Below are 13,623 nucleotides of genomic sequence, written 5' to 3'. Positions count from 1 at the left end.
TCTATGTACACCAGCTTCAATGTTCAAAGACATTCCATTCATAGCCCCGCGTAGGTCTTTCTGGGAGCAACGACTGCTTGTGGACAAGGTCTTGAATCGTCAAAGGACGTACGGCATCGTGGGAGACCAATGAATGCCAACTTTCTTGAGGTTGCAAGAGGAAACATTGTTCGTCATGCCTACTCCCATCCTATTGATTCAGAATACGCTGCAGCTGACAACGGACTGGCTTACAGATCTTCCTCGGATGAAGGAGCAGCGTCAAGAAAGACAAGAGAGACCGGGAAGAAACCGCTGTTCTCGACGAGATTCGTCTTTCCCCGTCACCTCTAGCCTACAGGTCGACATGTATACGCAGCAAAGAATGGTGGGCACCTAGCCATGCTACGATGGGGGAGAGGGAAAGCACCGGAACTATTGTAGAGTTGCGTAGCTACCAGGCCAGCATCGAACCTCGGGTGTATTGGAGCTGGCAAAGAGAGACGACCTGAGGGTGAACAGCACAAGAAGGCCGCTCGAAGGGCCTCGGACAACTTCGCCTTTCTCCGTCACTTTGGCCTCGCAGGTTGGAATACATACACGGGAGAAGATGACGGAAACCACCTGCTGGTCCCCTATCTGCGACTTGTGGTACTACGTCAGAGGCGAGGGCAAAGAGCGGGATCCTATCAGGTACGTGCATCGAACCAGCATTGAACTTCAGGGGTATTTCTCATTAAGTCATTATTTACATGCCAGAGTAGGCGTTGAGGGCGAGCTGTCCGCCCAAGTGCGCGTACAACACATTGCTTCCCGCGGGAATCTCCTCGTTCTTGATCAGCGCCATCATGCCCGCCAGACTCTTGCCCTCATACACGGGGTCGGTGATGAAGCCCTCCGTGCTGGCGCCGAACTTGATGGCGTCAATCGTGGTCTGGTCCGGCACGCCGTAGATGCCGCCGTGGAAGCGCTCATCCAGGATAATATCCTTCTCCGTAATATCGCCCTCCTCAAGTCCAATCTTCGCACCCGTGTTCTTCGCAATGCGCAACACCTGGTCAAACGTCTGCTTCACCGTCGCAGACGCATCGATACCAATAACCTTCCTCTTCGGCGACGCGCCCGTCTTCTCGGCCAGCTTGAAGCCCGCGACCATGCCGGCCATGGTGGACCCCGTGACGGCGCAGACGATGACGGTGTCGTAGAAGACGCCGGTCTCCTTCTCCTGGGCGACGACCTCGAAGGCCCAGCGCGCGAAGCCGAGGCCGCCGAGGGGGTGGTCGGACGCGCCGGCGGGGATGTAGTAGGGCTTGCGGCCGGCGGCGGTGAGCTCCTCCTTGAGCTTGGCGAGGGTGTTCTTGTGCTCGATGCCGAAGGTGGAGGGGTCGAGGCGGACGTCGGCGCCCATGAGGCGCGACAGCTGGATGTTGCCGACCTTGGCGTAGACGGGGTCCTCCCACTCGACCCAGTGCTCCTGGACGAGGGCGGCCTTGAGGCCGAGCTTGGCGGCGACGGCGGTGACCTGGCGCGTGTGGTTGGACTGGACGCCGCCGATGGAGACGAGGGTGTCGCAGCCCTGGGCAAGGGCGTCGGAAGCGAGGTACCTTTGGCAGGATGTTAGTTGATGTGAAGGGGGAGAAGAGGGGGATGGTGGGCTTACTCGAGCTTGCGGGTCTTGTTGCCGCCGTAGGCCAGGCCGGAGTTGCAGTCTTCGCGCTTGGCGTAGACGTTGACCTTTCCGCCGAGCGCCTTGGAGATGCGGGGGAGGGGCTCAATGGGCGAGGGGCCGAAGAGGAAGTTCTCCCTCGGGATGGAGGCGAACGGCTCAGGAAGGACGGCGGCCATTGTGAGTGTCTTTTGTGGAAAAGGGGTATCAAAGGAGAAAGGGAAATGGGATGCTGAGTGACAGAGACATGATCAAAGACAGCGGCGACCAGAGGCCGTCTCTTAAATAAGACATTGGCGATGTCGTGAGGAGAGCGACGTCGGATGGTTGAAGGCCAAGACGTGAGAGCTGACTCGAGGGGCAAACGCGGGCGGGTGGATAACGATGGCCCACCGTTATCTGCAACGGGATCATGCAGGCTGCTATCGATAAAGGAAAGCTGTTGACTTTAGCAGACGATTACTGGGTATCATCTCCTCCAATTCCTCTGAATGAAGGTTATGATAATTATTGTTGAGTTGTCTGGCAAGAGAGCAAGCCAAAGGAATTTGTCCGATATGATTTGCAGCAAAAGCAGAACAGCAATGTCGATGCCATCGCCCAACTTGTGGTCACGACTACCCCTCCATCATCGCCTGTAGGGGACTTTTACCCCTCCAAAACAGTGACAGACATGCCCCGCAGCCGCTTTCGCGAAATTTCCCGGCGGGGTCATCGCTGTCGCAGCAACACGACGAACCCCGCGATGGCGCGACCGGAAAACCACGCGATTGCCGGGAAACTGGGCGGGAAACTCGGGGAACTGACTTTCCCGCCAGTTACCCGTGGCGAACTTCGCCGAAGTAACGGAATCGGAGGAGTTGCCCGGCGGACGGAATCCAGAACGCTGTCCTGGTCACTGACCAGCGCGGGGCACGATTTGTCTTCATGTCATTTCGTTCGCAAGTCGTGCAGCAGCATTGACATTGGATCTCACCATGAAGGTTTGAGGATGCACTATTGAACAAGACGAAGTGCTCGGCGAGTCCGATGGGTATGATTTAACTGTTTTGTTCATTCAAAATTTGCTACTCTAAACATTTTGTATGTCCCAAACACTCCATGAGTGTTGGCGGTGCAAAGACACATTTTCCCTCATCTCTCTTCGAAGATGATCACACACCATGATACGCTAAAACATAAGGCATCATTCTGACGAGACACAGACCGCTCATGCAACACCGCACAACACCACCATCTACTCGGCGTCAAGCGGCGCCGTGGGAGGCTGGTTGTTCACCTGGATACCACCGCGCTTCTTCTCCTTGCTATCAGGGAACGGCAGTGCCCACCCGCCCTCCGTCTCAGGCGTCGACAACCACAGACGCAGCAAGTGGCGTCTCGGCGCCGGTGGCGGGAAGTCCTTGTACTCCGTCCTGGCATGCAACAAGTGCGCATTGCTCAGGAACTGGATATCGCCCACCTCCAGAATCATGTGCAGCGCCAGTTTCTGGCAGGTATCCTCGAGCGTCTTCAGCGCGTGCAGCTGCTCCGGGCTCAGGGGCGGGATGATCCCCTTATCGGAAAACCGCGTCAGCGAGCGCACGTAGTAGGGGTCCCACTTGCAGTAGACGCGCTGCTGGCCGCCGTTCTCAATGTAGAAGACGGGCTGGCGCGTCCACTGCTCCTGGCCCTCGGAGACCTCGCCCTTGCGGTCAAAGTACCACACGGGCTTGGTCAGCAGCTCGGCGACGTCCGGGTGGGCGCGCTGCAGCTCGTTCCAGACGGCGTGGATGCTGACGAGGTCGCTCTCGCCGCCCTCGGCGGCGCGGTGGACGCACAGCAGGCCGACGAGGTCGCCGTCGTCGGCGTGGAAGAACTGCCGCGCCGTGGTGCGGTAGATGCGCACGCGGTCGATCTGCGTCGGGTCGTCGCCGACGTCCTTGACGTGGCCGAGCACGTGGCCGCGGCCATTCTGCGACACGAAGTAGCCCAGGTAGGTCCCGAGGCCCATGTAGCCGACGGCGGTCTTGTGCGGGCCCCATTCCTGGGCCGGGAAGCCCTTGAAGAGGATGAAGCCCTTGCCGTTGATGAGGTCTTCGCGCAGGTCGGTGAGGGCCTTGCTGAGTTTGGGGAGGGGGAAGTTGCTCTGCGGGGATGAGATGTTAGCATGGCTATCGGAGGGAGATTAAGGGAACTGCCGAGTGGCGTTGCCGGGCTTAGATCGACGTACCTTGGAGATACCGGTCAGAGGGGTGCCGCTGGCGATGAACTCGTCGGATGTGCGGCCGAGCTCCTCAACCTCCTCGGGGGTGAAGCGGTGCGTCCACTTCTCGGGGCTGTTCTCGAACTCCTCCTTGTGCCAGACCGTGCGGCCCGTGATCTCCTTGGGGAACTCCTCGTACGGGCGCAGGACGTCGTAGAGGGGGTTGTGCTGTCCCGACGTCCTGATGCCGTCGGGGAAGATGTCGCGGGGAGCGTCATCGTTCTTGCCCTTCCAGGGACCGGAGGAGCTGACCTCAACAGGTTCGTCAACGAGAATACCCGGCGCCATGGTTGCGAATTTGAGTATTGGGGTATCAAAAAAAGAGAAAGAGAAGATGTACAGTGAGGGGCAAGGTTGAGTATCTGGTGTGAATGCACTCAGCAATTTGGAGAAGGGAAACACACTTATAAGTGTGAGCAGAGCCGGAGATCGAATTATTACCCCTCATCCAAATTTTGACACAAAAAACTCTCTGACGTCGCACGGGGGCCTTGCGCCCCTTTATCGCCAGCGAACCAAACCATCGGAATGGCGGGATTCGAAGGGTTTCGAGGGGGGTTGTCGAGCTCGACGCAACAGATGGCGTGCTCAGGGACCCATATCGCGACTGCTCGTCCGATGACGCGAGACACCACCACCACCACCACCACCACCACTCTGTTAGTGTCAGTGTAATTGGAGTGTGGGGTTCGCCGATCGGGTGGCCCCGCAGCGCCGATGTCGTGCTCCGTGGTCGACGGCAGTACGGAGCCGGGGTGTCATGTTTTAGACTTTTTTCTTCTTGTTTTCTCTCCCAATTGCATGCGCCTTTTTATCTCTCCTTGAATCGATCCATCCTCTCTGCTGCTTCGCTTACGACGCCCCGCGCTTGAAATCTCCGAAGACTTCCGTGATGAGCTGTTCACGGGTCAATGGATGCTGGCCATGATGCGGACGAAAGCTTCCCGAGCTACCCCAACGTCTCTTCAGCACACCATCCCGCGGGACTAGTCCGGTGGCGTTATCACACCCTTGTCAAATTGGCTGCGAATAGACGTGCCAGCGCCCTGTAGATTCTCCAACGGCGCGTGGACTTGCTCTTCGATCTCTGCTGTGAGAGACAACTTGTGTGGATGCTGAGACAGGAGCCGAAAAGATATTTCCGAGGTAACAACCGATCGATGGGGGCCGTTGGAGCGGTAGTTGGCCGTCCTTGTCTTTGAATTGCGACGTTGGCAGGCTATGCGAATTGACTCATCCCACTTCATTCCGTAGCTGCAACCGAAGCCGGTGGGTTGTGATTGGAAGACTCTATTGTTCGTCCTGGTCATTGCAGACTACCTAGACTAAATCGCCATGATCGCTCATGCAGTATCACCATACTCTTCAATCACACTCCTCGGCTTCTTAAACTTGCCAAGCGGCACATACTCCAAGTCATCCATGCCAAAGCCCTTCGGCCCGCCAATCTCGATACCTCGGGCCGTCGAGGTCCACTTCTCGGAAGCAGTAATGCCGAGGACGACCACGAGAAGACCGTACCGATACTCCTGCGTACCCAGGGCCTCACCATTCTGAGCGTCAATAACGCACACGAGATCAGGGACGATAGTCAGAATCTGTTCAACAAGTCAGCAACATCCCGAAAGCCTCCCCGCAAAAACAAGAACTCACCTCCTCCTCCCCCTCAGCATCAACCCTCTTCGCAAGAATATTCTCATTCTTGAACGGAATCACCAACTTCTCAACCCCCTTCCCATCTGCTGACACCCCCTCGATGATAACCTCACCATATGCGTGACCCATCCTCGTCACCCTCTCAACGCCAACAATCTTACCCCGGAACAGCACCCTCGCAGACTCCTCCCCGCCGACCTCGTCGACGATGGCCTCGGCGACCCTGTCGATCGTGTTGCTGCACCGCGAGAGCGCCACCGCGCGGCCGATCCGCCACGACAGCGAGACCGTGTTCTCGACGACCCAGGACTTGGTGTCGCGGCCGCTGACGGGGCCCTTGGCGCAGCCGACGTGGGAGCCCATCTGCGAGAGGGCGGCGCGGAAGGCGCGTTCTGCGTCCAGCTCGGTGCGGGATTTGGTCATGAGCTGGTGTAAGTCCAAATGTTAGCTTTTGGGGGGAAGAGCGGGTTTGAGGGAGGGGAGGACGCACCATTATCCTGCCGTTGCCGTCCGAGATACATGAGGGTATCATGGTTGCCTTCTTCTCGAACACGACTGGTGTTGTTTGGTGTGAGATCGGGTACGCGCGGCCCATCCAGTCGCCGTCGATGGTTGGGATGTCGAGGTTTGTGCTCGCGCCGAGGATAAGACCTTGGAGCCCGTTGCCGCCTCCGATTTCGAGGGATATGACGGCTGTGGGCTTGGTGTTGAGGTACTTGTAGAGCTCTACTTGGGACTCCATGATCCTTTTCGCGAAGCCATTAGCAAATCCTCGGGCGTGATGGGAGCCATGACTTACTCGTCGCCGTAGGGCTTCTCAATCGAAACCTGAGGAGACCCCTTCCCACCGCCGCAAGCTACGATATCGTCGTCCTTGAGGTCCCACGGCGAGATGATCCTGACAGTTGCTCCTGCCCGCATCATCTCTCGTAGTCTCAGCATGTGTTGGTACGGAGACCCTCCGCCGCCTGTGCCCAGGATGTAACAGCCTATCGTGATCCAATCCAGGTCCGTTTCTGAAAGGAGCCATTCTTTGTTGACGATCTTTGGTTTGTAAGAGTGGATGTAGTCCTTTGTGTAGATGATCGATTGTGAAGCTGAGCCCTGAGTATCCCCGTTTGTCTCTGGCTTCTTCTCAACGGTTCCAGATGGCTCGCTCTCGAAACCGTCGACGCCATTGAGAATTGGAGCAGCGTCGCCAAAGTCAGTTCTGGCGAAGTCGAAATCTCCAACAGCTTTGATGATGATTCGTGACTTGTTCGCGATATACTACAAGCTTCGTCAGTATTATGGTATCCAAGAGCAGCTGAAGCATGTGGATCACCTGCAGCGGGAAACTCTCAATCTCTGCAATCGTCACCGTCTCCCTCAAAGCTCCGCTCTCAACTGCCTTGTCCACCGCACGCTGCGACAACTCCTCAATAACCTGCGCAACGTTCTTTGACTCGGTGCTCTCAATCGAATCAACCACACCGCTGACTCTCGCGGTGGCAGCGCCAATGGCGTTGGCGACGCCGGACCACTCGGGCTTGATGACTCTGCTGGCACCAACCAGGGAGTCCGGCGCAATCACCGCGCCACCGCCGACAAGAACCACCGGAATGTCTTCCGGGGAGGTCTTCATGGTGTCCACGAGGCGTTCCAGCATCTCCTTCACCTTGGCCTTGAACTCGGGTAGATCGTTTTGAAGGCTGGACCCCTCGACGAGGGAGCGGTCCCCAATCTGGACGGCAGGGTCTGCGAGAACAGTATAATCCGTCGTCGTCGGTACATCCCCGCCAAATACCAAGGCCTTCTCCTGAATCTTGTAACCCACACTCTGCGGCCCGATCGCCAAAGCACCGTTCTCATCCCGCATGACGATGGAGCCGCCTCCGAGACCGATACTCTTGACATCAGGATACGAGAAGTTTGTCCTCACGCCGGAGATCTCGCTATACGCCGCTGCCTGTCTCGGGAAGCCGTTCTCAAGAAGCAGACCCACGTCGGTCGTCGTTCCACCGATATCGACAACCATCATAGCCTCCTTCTCAAGGTTCTGAGTCAAGAACGCAGCACCACGCATGCTATTCGTAGGACCGCTCGAGAACGTCCTAATCGGCAACCTCGCCGCCGCGCTCGCCGGCAATATCGTGCCATCATTCTGCGTCACAAACACAGGACACTTCAGCCCCAGCCTCGCCACCGCATACTGGAACGAGTGAATCGTCCGCCTCGCAAACGGCAAAATCGACGCATTCAGCACCGCCGCGTTCTCCCTCTCCAGGAACCCGATATTCGCGACATCCTTCGACATCACCACGTCCGCCTCCGGGTACACTTCCCTCACAATCTCCGCCGCCCGCTCCTCCTGCCGATACACGACATCCACCGGGCTGAAAATCCCCACCACAACCACGCTCCTAATCCCCTTTGCCCGCACCGCCTCCGCCTCCCGCCGCACGCCGTCCTCGTCCAGCTCCGCGATCAAGCTGCCGTCGATCTCGAGCCCGCCGTCGACGAGCCCGCGGTGCGCGCAGACGATATCGCGCAGCCGCGGCGGCCAGTCGACGCCGACGGGGATGTCGGCGGAGAAGGGCCCACAGAGGCGGATGACGGCGACGCGCGCGAGGCGGGCGGCGTCCATCTCGACGACGGCGTTGATGAAGTGCGTGGTGCCGATGGTCACGCTGGCGACGCGGGAGGGGTCGAGGGGCGGCGCGGACTGCGCGAACATCTGGGTGATGACGGCGTTGATGCCATCGCTGGGGTTGGGGGTTGTGCTGGTCTTTTGGGAGGCGAGGATGCCGCGGGAGGGGGCGGAGGAGGATGTTGGGTCGAGGATGACGCCGTCGGTGTTGGTGCTTGGGTGTGTTAGTTTGGAGTGAGCATTGGGGGATGGGGGTGGCGTACCCGCCGACGTCGACTCCTATTCTTAGAGTCGGGGGGGACATGTTGGTTTACGTGGTGATCTTGTTTTGGGAGAACAAGTCAAATGACCGGGCTTAAGGTCTTGTGTTGGTTGTGAGTCTGGGCCAAGACAGAGATCACGATTGAAAGGCAACGACAGTGACAGGCCATAGGTTGAAGGGAGAACATGGGATCAATAAGACGGGCGAATGAGAATGAGCCCAGGTAAAGTATCGGACGCTCTCCGACATGGCGCCGGCATCGGGGCCCGGCCGACAGCAGACTCCATGCTCCGAAAGACACTGGATCTGTTGGTCTGCACCCTGAGTCTGCTTCTGGACGGACCACTCAGCAAAAGAACTGTCAGCAGCTTGAATCATGCATATTGAAAATAGCTTTCATGATTCGCTTCAAAGGACCCATGCATTGCGACAGCTATGGCTAAACTGAAGTGATCCTTCATCGTTATCACCGGCATGTGGCCGGCAGGGGGCGAGAATACCCCACATGTTCGGGTTCTTATCTCGGGGGGGCAGGATTTCTGACCGGTCGACTGGGTCAAAATGCGACCCATTCAAAGACCCCAACTCATATTCAAGCACATCATTGGCTCATTGTTTGATCCTCGAGTTGTCGACGCCGGGGTTGTTCTGGGGCGGGATAAGGGTCGCATACCCGGGAAACTGTTACCGAATATCGGTCTTGATATGCATGACAGATAACGAAGACGCAACGGCGCTGCATCGCGAATGGAGCCGACGCCAAGACTTTGAACGAGAGCCGAAAGCATCGGAAGATCTACGGGGTGCTTGAGCTGGGCACCGAGATAAGATGGCGGCCTACCGTATATCAGGCGGCCGCCACCCTCCAACTCCAGTTGAACTGATTTAGCTTCAGGTATCCCAGATTCGTCGGCGTAACCATGACGAACAAGACCGTTCAGAGGGTCAAAGAGGCCGTGATCCTCAAGTCTGACGAATCGCGGCACGAGGAGGTCAGCGCCTGGTCGAACAGGGATTTGATCCCGCTGCCGCCATCTCGTCGCACCTGGGGCTGGTTCAACTTCTTTGGTTCCTGGTCATTGTGAGTATAAGTCACGACGCAAAACATAATCTACTTTGAGCGCGGAACTGACTATGACGGCCAGGTCTTCACTCAACGTAGCAACATGGCAGACCCCGAACACGTTCCTGACGCAAGGCCTCTCGGTCGGCCAGGCCATGGCCGTCATTGTCGTCTCCCGAGCTCTTTGCTGCTTGTTCGCAATCCTCGTTGCTTGGTGCGGTCTGACGTGGCACATTGGATTCACGGTGCAGAACCGATACACGTGGGGCTTCCGGGCGAGTTACATCCCGTTGATGCAGCGCATTCTGCTGAATTTCATCTGGAACGCACTGCAATGTGAGTATCTCTGAGCCCGTCCAGGAGGAGTAAAGCTGACTAGGTGATCAGGTTGGAATGGCGGCAAACTCGTGACGTGAGGATCATCCCCGAAGAAGTTGGCCATTAAATACTGACAATACACAACAGCGTTTGTATCACCGCCATCTGGCCCTCCTTCGCAAAGATTCCCAACACCCTCAGTGCCAGCACCCCGACGACAACCTATGAACTCATCGGCTTCATCGTGTTCTGGGTCGTGTCGATCCCATTCCTCTTCATCCGACCCGAGCGCTTCAAGAAGCCCTTCTTCATCTCATCCGTGGCTTGCGGTGCCGGCATGATCGCCCTGCTCATCTGGTCGCTCACCGTCGCAAAGGGCGTCGGTCCCATATTCTACCAAGGCCAGAGCGTCTCTACCAGCTCACGCTGGAGCGTCTCGTGGCTCATGATGGCGGGCATCAACCAAGCCATCGGACAGAAGGCTGCCGGCATGACGAACAGCAGCGACTTCTCGCGTTACGCAAAGGACAAGAAGGGTTACATCATCGGCACGGTGTCCGTCTACTGGATCACGGGCGTGCTAGTCTGCCTTGGCGGCTTGGTCACCACCGCAGCCTGCCAGAAGATCTACGGCACCATCTACTGGAACCCTCCCGACCTGCTGATGGTCATGATGGATCGTAAGCTCCGCCCCGAAACGCTCTTCACCCGTCCTACCCACTAATCCCAACCCTCCACAGACGGCGAAGGCTCCTCCGCCGCCCGCGCCGCAGTCTTCTTCCTCGCCCTCGCCTTCGCCTTCACCTCCATGTTCGAAAACGTCTGCTCCAACGCCGTCGCCGGCGGCATCGACCTCGCCGGCCTCTTCCCGCGCTACATCGACATCCGCCGCGGCGCCCTCCTGACCTTCTTCGCCGCCTGGATCATCCAGCCCTGGCAGCTCATCAACCAGGCCGCCACCTTCGTCGCGGTGCTCAACTCCTTCGCCGTCTTCCTCGCGCCCATCATGGGCGTCATGGTCTGCGACTTCTTCGTCCTGCGCGCGCGCAAGGTCAAGCTGTCGCACTTGTTCCACCCGCAGGGCTCCGACTACTGGTACTGGCACGGCGTCAACTGGCGCGTGATCCCGTGCTGGATCGCGGGGTGGGCGCCCACGATCGGGGGCCTGATTGTGAGTGCGGAGAAGGACGAGAGCGCGCCCGATGCGGTGTATGAGTTGTACTACATTGCGTTCTTCGTGGGGTTCTTCATCTCGTTTGTGCTGTTTTACTTTGCCAACCTCGCGTTCCCGTTGCCGAATCTGGGCGAGTTTGATGAGAAGGATAAGTACGGGACGTTCACCGCGGAGGAGGCGGCTAAGTTGGGTGTCGTGCCGACTGACTCTGCCACTGCTAGTGGGTTTGGCAAGGAGGAGGGGATCGACACTCGAGTGAATGAGATTTCGGATGAGAGCTCAGTTGGGGAGAGAAAGTGGTGGAACTTCAGACGCCGGTGAACAAGTTGCGAAACTGGATCATTGGGAGCGGCCAGTTGAGTTCCTTCTGCAAGTGACTCTTCAGATGTGAGAATTGCACAAAAGTACTAGTATTGACTAGAATTATACACTACTTCCTATCTGACAAACATTCACAAGCCTCCATCATAGACCGTCGATCTATCCCCACTGTCAACAAAGTCAATGCGTAGTCTTCGCATCAACCGGAATCTTGAACCCAGTGGTCCTCAGCTTCTGAAAAACGCCATCTGGATCCACCCTCTTGGCGACATCCTTCAGAAACGCCACATTCTTCTCACCGTACGTGGCAATCGGGTTCTGGTCGCCCCAAGCATAGTTGAGGTACCTCCAGTCCTTGAACACGCCAATGAACTTGGCATACGCATCAATACTCTCGCGGAACTTGAGAATGAATGGGAGCATCTTGTCTTGCAGCTCAAGGGTGTCACAGGTCAGCACAAGCAGCCAGTTGCTCGTCGGCCCATCAGCCACCACGTCCTCGAGGCCGAGGATGTTGCCCCCGTTGGCCTGGCCGTGCTTGACCATGGACTGCGTGAATGGCTGAAACTGTCCGAGAACGTCGTACGTTACGCTCTTGTTCGTCTTTTTTGCCATCTCTTCGGTTACGGGGTCCAAGTAGTGCTTGCCGAGCATCTGCAGCTCGTCGTATACGAAATTGATCATGCGGACATCGTTTCGAAATTGGCCAACGAACCAGTTAGCACTGAGAAAAGGAGGTCAGTACGGATTCGACAGCGAAAATAATGTCAAGTTTGTACTTACTACAGGCCCAGTGGCGTAGGACCAGTGAACTCGGGAACCATCTCCGCAACGGCTGCGACTCGGGAAGTGTTGCTCGTGACATTGATCTTCTCGTACTCGCTGAAGGCAGGAGCATTGTCGACGCCGGCGCTGTTGGTCAAGATTGCCCGGAGTCCAATAGTCCGGTGAGTCCCGTACGACATTCCCACGATGTTCTGACTAGCAGGATCCTGGTCCATCTTATCGGCGAAGTTGAGGTAGGCGCGGAAGAGTTTGTTCCTGTTGGTCTCGTCGTACTCCCGGAGACCTCCCCACATATCGATGGAGTTGACAACTTCTGTGAGAGGTGTCAGTGTCTGCATATCCTAAGGGTTGCCTCGTCATAGACTCACTTTGGTCAATTCTGGTGACGAAACCCAAGTTGCCGGAGCCGCCCTTCTGAGCCTTAAACAGGTCTGGGTTGGATGTCGCATTGGCGTTGACCACGGTGCCATTGGCGAGAACGATCTCGAAGTTGGTCACCGTATCGCATGCGAAGCCATGCGCATTGGTGTGGAAGGAGTACTGCAAAGGTGTTTAGCCATGGACTTCAGACATAAAAGCCAACAGGCCTCGAAAGAACGGAAGATCTTACACCGCCGCCAGTTACAAACCCTCCAACACCAACGACCGAGGCTCGACCACCAACTGTAGTCACATTCTCACCCTTGAGCAGAGTGAAGACCTTTTCCCAAGTCGAACCAGGATTGATCGAAGCAACCTCGGTCACATTGTTGTAGGTTGTCGTATTCAAGTTGCCTAGATACGGTATTAACCAAAGCCCAGGGTATCACCAGCATAACTGAGTACTTACCAAAGTCGACAGTGATCCCATCCTTCGCGCCATTAGCCCCCTTGAAGGCAGAATGCGCACCGCTCCGAATACCAAACGGACACTGGTGTTCAGAGATAACCTTGGCGATGCGCGAAACATCGGATGTGCTCGTCGGGAGAACCATGCACCAAGCGGCTTGTGCCGCGTTGGCAGAGTAGTACGACTGCAGCCGCTTGTCGTACGTCTCCGTGTCGGGCATCAACACCTTGCCCTCGAGTTCAGGGTCCTTGGCGAGAGCGGAACACTGCTCCGGTTGTCAGCAACATGTCAAATCCCGACAATGCCACGTGAAAAGAAAGATTGGAGCGTAGGATGGTGTGGTGTGGTGGTGGTGAGACTGACGCAAACGCATTTTGGGCTGCGGCCGCCGGTGATGTCGACACTCAATGCCGCTGGAACGAGCAGGGCCAGGATGGCTTGGCCTACGGTGAACTTCATGGCTTCCGAGCTCGAGCCGGACTGACTCTTGCCACGCGTGAAAGAGGGGTCTGGGGATGAATAAGGTTGGGCAAGGGTCAGGGAGGAGACAAAGATTTGCGGAGGAGGCCGGAGTAATCGGACAGGAGAGTGTGGTGTTCCAGAAAAGTTCTGCCGTCTGGATGATGGACTGGGAAGGGATGGCCAGGATGCTATTTCGCGAAACCGAAGAGATGTACGTGATCTTTTATATTCAA

General features: G+C 57.1%; 5 protein-coding genes across 5 annotated transcripts; 1 reads left to right on the top strand and 4 right to left on the bottom strand.

The window, feature by feature from the left end:
- Positions 1 to 727: 727 nt before the first annotated feature.
- CGCS363_v001652 (putative 1-aminocyclopropane-1-carboxylate deaminase) lies at positions 728 to 1,824 on the bottom strand (the record flags this gene model as incomplete). Its single annotated transcript, XM_036633501.1, has 2 exons — positions 728 to 1,583; positions 1,640 to 1,824. The coding sequence occupies 2 exons, from the start codon at positions 1,822 to 1,824 to the stop codon at positions 728 to 730; spliced, it is 1,041 nt and encodes a 346-aa protein (XP_036502476.1).
- A 1,058-nt stretch (positions 1,825 to 2,882) lies between these two features.
- CGCS363_v001651 (Taurine hydroxylase-like protein SAT17) lies at positions 2,883 to 4,178 on the bottom strand (the record flags this gene model as incomplete). Its single annotated transcript, XM_036633500.1, has 2 exons — positions 2,883 to 3,773; positions 3,858 to 4,178. 2 exons carry the CDS (start codon positions 4,176 to 4,178, stop codon positions 2,883 to 2,885), a joined length of 1,212 nt encoding a protein of 403 aa, XP_036502475.1.
- Positions 4,179 to 5,233: 1,055 nt separating this feature from the next.
- On the bottom strand, positions 5,234 to 8,479 carry hyuA-1 (putative D-/L-hydantoinase subunit A; the record flags this gene model as incomplete). The annotated part of the gene is made up of 6 exons (XM_036633499.1): positions 5,234 to 5,488; positions 5,544 to 5,972; positions 6,037 to 6,292; positions 6,346 to 6,815; positions 6,871 to 8,389; positions 8,439 to 8,479. The coding sequence occupies 6 exons, from the start codon at positions 8,477 to 8,479 to the stop codon at positions 5,234 to 5,236; spliced, it is 2,970 nt and encodes a 989-aa protein (XP_036502474.1).
- An 878-nt stretch (positions 8,480 to 9,357) lies between these two features.
- aclS-2 (Transporter aclS) lies at positions 9,358 to 11,313 on the top strand (the record flags this gene model as incomplete). Its single annotated transcript, XM_036633498.1, has 5 exons — positions 9,358 to 9,518; positions 9,583 to 9,836; positions 9,888 to 9,912; positions 9,966 to 10,498; positions 10,559 to 11,313. The coding sequence occupies 5 exons, from the start codon at positions 9,358 to 9,360 to the stop codon at positions 11,311 to 11,313; spliced, it is 1,728 nt and encodes a 575-aa protein (XP_036501450.1).
- Positions 11,314 to 11,493: 180 nt separating this feature from the next.
- yanF-3 (FAD-dependent monooxygenase yanF) lies at positions 11,494 to 13,387 on the bottom strand (the record flags this gene model as incomplete). Its single annotated transcript, XM_036633497.1, has 6 exons — positions 11,494 to 12,037; positions 12,097 to 12,412; positions 12,468 to 12,639; positions 12,710 to 12,873; positions 12,929 to 13,193; positions 13,292 to 13,387. 6 exons carry the CDS (start codon positions 13,385 to 13,387, stop codon positions 11,494 to 11,496), a joined length of 1,557 nt encoding a protein of 518 aa, XP_036501451.1.
- Between the last annotated feature and the right edge of the window lie 236 nt (positions 13,388 to 13,623).

Source organism: Colletotrichum siamense, assembly GCF_013390195.1.
Source record: "Colletotrichum siamense strain Cg363 chromosome Unknown KSG_Cg363_contig01, whole genome shotgun sequence".
NCBI lineage: Eukaryota > Fungi > Ascomycota > Sordariomycetes > Glomerellales > Glomerellaceae > Colletotrichum > Colletotrichum siamense.
The sequence above is the reverse complement of the archived record's forward strand: the minus strand, read 5'-3'. Positions and strand labels throughout refer to the sequence as shown.